Source organism: Phalaenopsis equestris, unplaced genomic scaffold (assembly GCF_001263595.1).
Source record: "Phalaenopsis equestris unplaced genomic scaffold, ASM126359v1 Scaffold001107, whole genome shotgun sequence".
NCBI classification, from domain to species: domain Eukaryota; kingdom Viridiplantae; phylum Streptophyta; class Magnoliopsida; order Asparagales; family Orchidaceae; genus Phalaenopsis; species Phalaenopsis equestris.
Genome location: NW_018165546.1, coordinates 47,692 through 57,733, shown reverse-complemented (window position 1 = coordinate 57,733; position 10,042 = coordinate 47,692). Strand labels below are relative to the sequence as shown.

Below are 10,042 nucleotides of genomic sequence, written 5' to 3'. Positions count from 1 at the left end.
AAGAAGTTTAATTACTTTGCTAACATTAATAGTAAAATTTAGTTTTATTGGATTAGTTCTATCAATTTGGAGGTTATTGTTAATCATGATCAATTCATTCACTTGGGAGTCAGTTCTGGAACTTATTCTTTCATTACTACTATTCTTTATGTGGGATGTTCTAAAAGTGCTTGGCTGGAATTATGGGACAATCTTATTACTTTTAAAACTGGTTGTAATGAGCCCTGGATTGTTGGGCGTTATTTCAATGTCATTCTTTATGTAGCTGAGAAAAATGTGGCAATTATCCTAATCAAAGGCTTATTATTGATTTTAATGATGTTTGTTAGATGCTGGTCTTTTTGATTTTAGGTATATTGGCAATCCTTTCACTTGGTATCATGGTAAAATTTTTGAAAGACTAGACAGATTTCTTGCTAATGATATTAGGATGATTCCTTTTCCTATTAATTTTGTGATGCATCTTCCTATTATTTCTCTAATCATGCTACTATTGTTAGTATTAATCTGATTAATAGACCTCAGGTTTATTAATTTAGATTCCTTGATATGTTGACTCTTCATGAATCCTTTTTACAATTGTCAAAGATTATTGGACCAGTGAGGTCCAAGGTAGTGTGGGCAAGAGATTGTGGTTATTGCAGAAGAATTTGGCATATAAATTGAGAAGATGGAATCAGGATATTTTTGGCAATCTTCATACTTTAGTTATGTCCGCCAAGGAGAATATGAAGAAACTAGAAGATGAATATAGTAATGATTTAGTTGATCACTAATCTTTCTTGGATGGCCAAGAAAGGCTTGTTTCTGCTATTAATTTAGAGGAGGCTTCCTATAAGCAAAAAGCTGTGGGTCATCTTTTTAAGGATGGAGATAGGAATTTTGCATATTTCCATGCCTTTTTTAAAAAAAAGAAGAATTGTTAACACTATCAAAAAAATTAAACAAGACATACTAATGTGCTTTATTCTTCTGATTCCATTGAGGCTGATGGGGTTAATTATTATTCTAGATTGCTTAATAGTGGTAACAATGATCTTGAACATATTGGTATGAGTCTTTTTGTTAATGATTGTGCTTATGTTGTACATATTGAGCTTATTGTTATTCCTGATGAAACTAAAATTAAAAATGGTTTAAATAGTATTGATGGTAATAAATCTATTGGACCAGATGGTTTTTTTACAAAATCTTATAAGGTTTGCTAGTGGATGTTAGTGTTGTGCGAGATGTCTTCAAAGGTATTAATTACAAAATCTTATAAGGTTTGCTAGTGGATGTTGTTAGTGTTGTGCGAGATGTCTTCAAAGGTATTAATTTACCCAAGTACTTTAAAGCTTCTAATATGGTTCTTATTCCTAAAGATAAGGAAGGTTTAAGATGGGATGCTTTTAGAACTATTAGCCGCAATACTATTATTTCTAAAATTGTTTCCAAAGTTGTGGTGGGTAGACTACAACCTTTTCTTAATAAGTTGATTTCTGGACTACAATTAGCTTTTATTAGGGGCAAATTTAATGAGAAAAATGCTCTTATTGCTCAAGTATTAATTCTTGATTTGGATGAAAAGGACGAAGTGGTAATATTATTTTTTAGATGGATATTTAAAAAACTTATGATACTCTTAGATGGGAATTCATTTTGAAGGTTCTTCAGGCCAAAGGCTTTAATTAAGCTTACCGTTGTATTATCAAGAGGATTTTGGAGAACAACTATTATTTTATACATATAAATGGAAATAAATGTGTCTTCTTCAAATCTTCTAAGGGAATTAAGCATAGAGATCTTCTTTCTCCTTTTATTTTCATTCTGACTTTTGATTATCTTTCTAGATATCTAAATATGCTTTTTAATAGATACTCTAGCATGCTTTATGTTGGTAGGGGGAAATTTGGAATTAATCAACTTGCTTATGTTGATGACCTCATTATTTTCACTGATGCTAATAAATGTTCTATTAAATGATTATGGAAGGGATTGGAGCATTTTCAAGCTGCTTCAAGGTTAACTTGTAATCATAGCAAATGCATTGTTTATTGTTCTAAGTGAATTTCTGCTTAAAAAAAGAATTGGATCTACGATTTTACTAGTTGTGCAAAAGAGAATCTTCCAATTGTTTATTTGGGTTTTAATTTGGATAAAGGCTGGAGAAAGGAACATCTTTTGTTGGTATTATTAATAAGGTTGAGAGAGGATTATGTCTTGGGATAATCTTCTTTATCTCATGGTGGCAAAGTAACTTTACTTAAGAGTATTCTTACTTCTACTCCTCTCTATTCTTTCTTCTTTATGAGGATGTCGTAATCTAATTGTAAAGGATTGGAGAGTATCTTCAATAAATTTTTTTGGGCTAGTAAGGATCTTAAGATCCATTGGATGAGTTGATCTAAAATGTGCAAGCCTACTAGTCATGGAGGTATAGGATTTAATTCTCACTAACTCTATGAAAATCAATTTTATGAAGTCATGGATGCATTTAAGAGAGGATAAATCTCTTTGGGCTTATATGATGAGGAAAAAGTATTGTGGATTAAATCATTATTTGGCGTTTACCACTAAGTCCTCAGATTCATTTGTTTGGAAAGAAATGTTAAAGGTGGCTAGCAGTACTGAAAAACTTCTTTACTAGGAAATTGGGGAGGGCTTATGCAGCTTATGGTTTGATAATTGGCTTGGTAATGGACTTCTTGTTTTTTGTTATGGGGGTCCTTTTGAGGTTGATTTGCTGGTGAAGGATGTTTGATCTTATAATGATTGGAATCTTCTCAAATTTATTGAATTAGTGAGTAAAGAGGATTCTGTTTAGATTTCTAAAATCTATTTTAAATGTGGGTTGGATAGAGTTAAAGTTAAAAGTATTTTGGGCAAGTCTGTTTCTAATACTTTTGTTAACTCATTTGTTCCTTCAAGTGTTTCTGATCTTAAGTGGGCTTGGAATTCATTTGTGAAACCCTCTCAATCTTTTTTCTTTTAGAGGTTACTCCATAAAATTATTCCTACTGGTGATATTCTAAAATTGAAGGGTATTTGTTTACCCTCTAGATATCCTTTATGTAAGATGCATGAAGAAGAGGTGGATCATTTGCTCTATAATTGTTCCTTTACTATTTAGTTGTGGGATTTTGTTTTCTCTTTTCGACAGGAAGTGTAATTGGTTGGCATTTCAATCTCTTGAAGGAATAATTAATGGTTGGAGAAAGACTGGCGGTATGTTCTTTGCTTTGATTCCAATCGTTGTTTTTTTTTTAAATTTATTTGGACTACAAGGAATGAAAGCAAACATATTGCTTTGATTCCAATCGTTGTTTTTTTTTTAAAAAATTTATTTGGACTACAAGGAATGAAAGCAAACATGTTTAGCCATATGATTTCCAAATTCTCTTACTTTAATTACATTAAAAGTTTTGTGTTTAAGACGTTAAAGTTTGGCAGATTTAAGAAAGTTGTCAATAAGTATGTGATGAAGGTTTTTCATAAATTCAATATTACTCCTTTTGTAAAGAATAAACATGTGATTAATTTGATTTGGTGGAAAACACCAGTTAGAGGCATACTGAAGTTTAATACTGATGGCATTTGGACTCAGTAAGCTGTTGGAATTGGCAGAATTTGTAGGAATTTTGGTTAGTGTATTTCCTGAAGTTTTGCTCATGTTTTCACAATATTTCCTATTATTGAAGAGGCTGAAGCCTTATTGTTTCATTGGAAATTGTGGTAAGTTGTGGTTGGGATAATATCATTATTTAAATGAATTCAATTAATTTGTAGAATTAATGTTGCAGGAGGAGATTCCCGTGGAATCTTATACTAATCAGTTGAATGAATTTAGTGCAAGTTCAGTTGTTGTTTATTCGATGTGCAGGTAATCAATGTGTCGTTTAGGTTGTGAGAAAAGGATTGGTATCCAAAAGTTTCAATTTTACTTATAAGGTTTCGTTGAAGCTTTCTCGATGCTTAAAGGGGATAATATAAATATTCCCTTTATTCGTTTTAATATTTGATTTTAGTTAGTTTTTTGTTTGTTGCATGAGTTATATTGTGACTGACGGTTTTTAAGCTTTTTCATTTCTTAAATGAGTTATAGCGTTGAGCTATTTTAGTAGAACTGTTGGCCACCATCTTGTAATATTTTTTTTTGATGAAATAAAATTTTCTACGGGATTACTTAACAAAAGGTAAGAAAACAAAAACCATTGTATTAGATGAATATGTATATTGACATTAAATTATAGGAATATTTACATGCATACCACCTACTTCCTATTTATCTAAACTTCTAACACTCATACTTTCTCCAATTATACCTCCCAAAATCACATAAAAATACCAACATTTTAAATTTCAAAAAAAAAAAAAAAAAAACTTCTCAGGCATACTAGTGTCAATATGAAAAAATTGAAATTTTGGTGTTAAATATGTATATGCATAGCAATTGAGTGGTGAGTAGAACTTCCTAAACTATAAAATTTAGATATGTATAATTAAATAATTTTTAAGTAATCAAATTGTACCTTAGCTAATGTACCATATAACAATGCATGATGTTGCAAGCAATCAAATTGTACTTCAGCTATTAACTCACATAGCGACTTTGAGAGAATATCGTTGCCATCCTTAATGTCGATCTCCTTCCAAATGTCAGGACCTAGCATCAATTCATTTGTGAAGATCAGGCCTGACTTTAAGAATATTGCACGGACATAAGAAATTGAGAATCCACCAGTCTTTATTTTATTAGTACATAATAATAATTATATGTAAGTTAGATAAATAGGAATATTTTAGATGCTGTGTATGTAATCATCAGAAAAAAGGTTTCTGTTTTTGTTTTTGTAGATTAACATCCACCATTGGAAACATGCATCCACCTTCAAGTCGCATTTGACGTGAATACTGGAGCAGTGAAATCTGACATCCCACGGCTGCTTTGATTTCTTCAATCCTTGACAATGGTTTTCACTATTTTCACTTCATGAATCGGCCTACAAATCAATAAATAAAACATGAAAATATGTATTTGACAGATAATCAAATGTCACTTAAAATCCCAACACATTTTTTTTTTATTTTTATCGAGTTCTAAATGGTTTGATCATGAAACGCATAAAAACATTGATTCGTTAGTTCAAAAAAATATCATATGGGTGCTAGATTTTGTAAATAGCAATGTTTTAGATGCTATGTATGTAATTTCCCTTATTTATAATGCTTTTGTATCGAAAATCTAAACATGAAAAGGTGTATACTAGTTCTAAAAAATTAGTGATAGTGATATTTTTCATGTGAAGTTGAAGATTCGAGTGTCATGTGAATATGAAAGTTTAGTTAGATATGTAAATTTATCAGAATTGTATGGTATGCAAATATTCTGTCCAGTTCCAAGCGTGAAGCACAACTGTGCTAAGCAGGTGTAACTTAGAAATAAAAGAAGTGATAGACTCCGTGAATTACAAGCATTACAAACATGTGAACATAGTAATCATTTGAAATTATGCTTTCAAGCAAACACATGTTATCAGAATTCTTTTTTACAAAAAGAGCACGAGTCACACGTCACGATGACTTTTATGAAATTACAGCATAATATTAAATGAGCTTTGTGAAAATGAAAAGTCATTAAAGCCATTAATGCTCATTCACACTTTATTCAGGAAGATATTTAAATTAATCTCCTATGGTCAAGGATTTTGAATGGTAATTTTCATATATTTGTTGCTTCTTGTTACACAAGGTTATGCGTACATTATTCTTTTGATAGTGCTCGAGGGGAAGTTCTTCCACCAGTCAAAAGGAAAAATACCCCAACCTTGAGTATTAGCTCACTATATGTCTTAATATTTGGACAACAAAGTCATATATCTATGAAATGACAACAGCTTGCATCCTAAATAAAACATTATTGTTCACAATAATTTAAGCATTTGGCATATGAATAAAGACATGATTATATGAAAAACATAATTGCAATTTTTTTTACTAAACAAATAGCAACTTGTTATTTGTAGTGCTTAACAAGTGCTATTTATTGCAGACCTATTAACTAAAATCTTTTTAACTGTTCCTAGATTTGTGATATTATAATTAACCTCAATACAATCTTATTGTGTGTGATTGCAGGATCAATCAAAGATATTAGTTCGAGAAATTTCATTTCACAATATATCTTCAATCCAATAAAATTATCACTTGATGCAGGTTCAAAGTATATCTTTCAGCCTACGAGATGCACAATAGTGAACCAAGATTTATTTGCTATAATATTTCTTTTTCTTTTAGCATTACTATTGTTTTCAATCACTCTGCAGATGATTGTTGTTTTAATTTCTCATATAAAAGTTTTTAGAAAAATAAAAAACAACATATTATTCAAGTAATCCTTTGGCAGATCTTTCTAATCAATTGCAGGTACCCTCACCATTTTACCATTATAGACAAACTAAACTAAGGATCAAAGGTACTTCATGGGATGGAAGAATAAACCACCAATTGAAAACACATGCGTCATAAAAGAAAACTTAGAAAAGCAAACACCACAACTTGCAAGAGAATACTAGAACTTCAACTCTAAAATGCAGAAGTTCAAATGGGCCCAAAGTAGTCGATGCAAAACAACAAGTAGTAAATTGTCATCACACCCACTATTAAGAATTTAAAAAAGAGAAAATGAGACATAATGGCGCCATCACAATATTAATATCAATGGCCAAGAGAGTTTCATAAACTATGCATGATTAAATAAGTCCTTATGTTAAAATATTGAAAATTGTATTCATTTAAAAATTAAAAATTTTAATTGTTAAACTATCAATCATTATCTTAATGTGGGAGGCCCTTTATTTTTAGTTTTCCGTTCTTTAATATGTTTTAATCCTACACTAGAAAGGAGGTAACCACTCCATCAAGCGAATCATATTTGCTTTCTTAAATTTTCATTTTTCCTCCTTTCGTTGTTTCTTTGAATTTCAACTATTGGAACCCAATAGATTAAATATTTATTTGGATTAATGAAGTAAAGTTTTTGGCATTTTGAAAAAAGATTCCCCGACTCAAATTAAAATGATTCCACTACACCTCCATATTTCCTTAAATTTTAATTTTTTTCTCCTTTATTAGTTTCTTTGAGTTTCAAATTATGGAACCCAATGTAATAGTTTAAAAAGATGTTCAGATGATGCACCAACAAACCAAAAAATAAAAACAGTAGCAACAAAAAATTGCCTAAGCCTCCTTTTAAAGTCAATGGCCAAATTGCGACAATCCTTAATCAAGTATTGTCCATACCCTTCCACCACCCTTAAGCGTATTGTATTTCTATCAAAAACTCTTGCTAGAACCTTCATACATTCATCTAATACTTCCAAGACCATCTAGCTCCTACACACTATTATGTTGTCCCCCAATTCACCAGTCAAAATTAACATAAATTAAGCACTTCGACATAGTTTAGTGTAGGTTGCCTAGAACACCCCAAAAGCTTTAAGAAATCCATCAAAATTTTCAAAACACTTTTCCTAACATTCCACTTGCAATCAATAAGCTTATTCCCCAAATCCTTGGAGTGCCAAAAATTGATATGACAAACCAACTCGATTTGAAGACGACTAAGAAAATCATAGTTCAGGTTGACCTAATTATATCTTGGAATGGATTCAGGATAAGAATCCCAACACATTTAATTTTTTATATCGGGTTTAGATTGACCAGCCAACCCGAACCTGAGCTATCAACCTTAAAATGCCTAAATTTTACACATCAACCCAAATTTGACTCAAATTTACCCCAAAATTGAACTGAATAATTGTTATGCTTATGCTTAATGGGCTATGTGGATCAATCTGTTTGTATTCTATCCGTTTAATATTCAGGTCGGTTTCGAGTCAATATTGGTTCAAACCCTAACCCAAACAACGAACCCAATTTTACACCCTTACTAAATCCTCCATCACACCAAAACCATAATATGAAACTCGAAGGAGTAGCATAAAGATTTAGTCAGCCACTAAGGCTTGGTAGGAAACTACCTTGGCCCTCCATAATAAATGAACTTCATCAAACACTTAGTAGGTTATTCCTTAACACTGAAGCACCCTCCTATCAAGTGTATTGGACCAACCATTTCAAATAATTCAACTTCAGAAAAAAATAATTTATAGAAAGCTTTCTTAATGCAAGGAAATGTGTCATGCATGACTTTAAAGTTCTTAAGTTTTTTTTTGTAGTAATTTTCAAGCAAGCATATAGCATAAAACATTTTGAGAGTGTGCTTAAAATAAATCATAAGTTAATCCAAAACAATATGAAATTAGCTCTTAAATGAGGGCTAACACTCTATGTTGAACGCTAATTTGTGCATGAAGTACTGCCTTACAAAGGAAATTACTCAATATAGATTTTAAAGATTTGTTCACACAAAAGTAATGGACCAGGCTTTGTAGGGGAGGCAACTAATTGGAGTTAATTAACTAGCATCATAAGCTTTACACAAACATACCATAACATTTAATTTTTGTATTAATTTAATTAAAGGAAAACTAACCAAATTCACATTCAAAGATTACCCCTTGATGGATGATAAATCTACCAATCATAAGACAAATGATCTTGATTACTCCTTGCTCCTTATTTTGAAATTGCCAAGTTCAAAACTTTGGCTTTGATACCAAAATTGACTTGGCCTAGTAAGGATTGATACAGAGATTGCATTTTTTGTAGGAAAGTGTACACAATGTAGGAATAATCCTTGAGATAATTGGAGGATGTTACTTGCTATGGAGGGCCAAGGGAGAGATCAGCTAAGCCATGGTGGCAAGCTAAACCCTAAAGCAACTCCTTTGGATTTCAAATTAGGATTATGGCGTAGAAATGGATTTTAGGGCATAGATCTACCTGAAAATCTTAGGGGAATATAAGGAGATGTGTTCAGAATTTTTTTTAGTGGCATAATGGTAGTTTGATCAAGACTAAATCAAAGTGCAAAGTTTGACTGATTTTGACTAATATTGAAATAGTGGATTGAGGAAGATCTGGATGGAGTATGTAAGGGTTATAGGGCTTGAGAATGTTTGAGAGATATATAAAAAAATCAAATCTGAAGAATTTAGTGATAAGTCAACAAGAGATTTGCAGGGAGGTGAAAGGAGGACCCAAATAGCCAAGAGTTTCCCTAATTTGGTAGTCCACATCCAGGAGACATGAAAAACTTTTTTATTGTTGTAAGGCAGGAAAAAAAAACTTGTAGAATGTCTTGGGAATGTGGCAGAATAATTTATGAGAGGTTAGCATCAAGTGGAGAAGAGATACCAAAGGCTTCCATTAAGAAGAATCCAAAGAGGAGGGGTCGGCCACTAAGCTCTTAAAGTTAGAATTCCACTAATGTTTTTTGTCAAATCACAAAAAGCACTTATTTATTTATTCAAGCAAATACTTACAAAAATTAAATCAAGTTCTACTGATTTAAATTTAAGAAAGTTTAAAATGAAGAAACATTAAAATTATACAACCTTGGATTGAAAAAGATAATAGAAAGTAAAATGGAACCACTCCAATTGGAAACCTATAATGAAGTTAATGCCAGTCATCTAGCCTTGGATTAAAACAAAGCAAAATATGAAAATTAATAATAAAAAAGAGTCCCATTAAAATTTTAAAATTTCAACTTTTATCATAAACACAAATTTAAATATTTTAAAATTAGACCATATTTAATTAAAATTTATTGTTGAAGCCCTCCTGACCCTTGATCATGTGATGAGGTCGTCATGAACCTAAATCTTATCTTGAATTCTTGACCTTACTCAGTAAAATCATAATATTTTTTTGCTTGATGTTTTATCAAATTATCAAAAATTGGAAAAGTGTAAAACCCCATATTAAACAATAGCTTATGTATGTATGTATGTATGTGTGTGTGTGTGTGTGTGTGTGTGTACATACATACATACATATATATATGAGCTATTTTTTAATATGGGATTTTATTCGTTTCTATATATGAACTATTTTTTAATATGGGATTTTACTCATTCTGCCTAATATATATATA

General features: G+C 31.1%; 1 protein-coding gene across 1 annotated transcript in view; it reads right to left on the bottom strand.

Annotated features, from left to right (window-relative positions):
• Positions 1 to 4,564: 4,564 nt before the first annotated feature.
• LOC110033174 (peptidyl-prolyl cis-trans isomerase CYP18-2) overlaps positions 4,565 to 10,042 on the bottom strand; it is a 21,007-nt gene continuing 15,529 nt past the window's right edge. Inside the window, exon 6 of the mRNA XM_020737077.1 lies at positions 4,565 to 4,982. Within this exon, the coding sequence (XP_020592736.1) occupies positions 4,937 to 4,982 (46 nt within the window). The 3' untranslated portion in view covers positions 4,565 to 4,936. The remainder of the gene's footprint in view (positions 4,983 to 10,042) is intronic.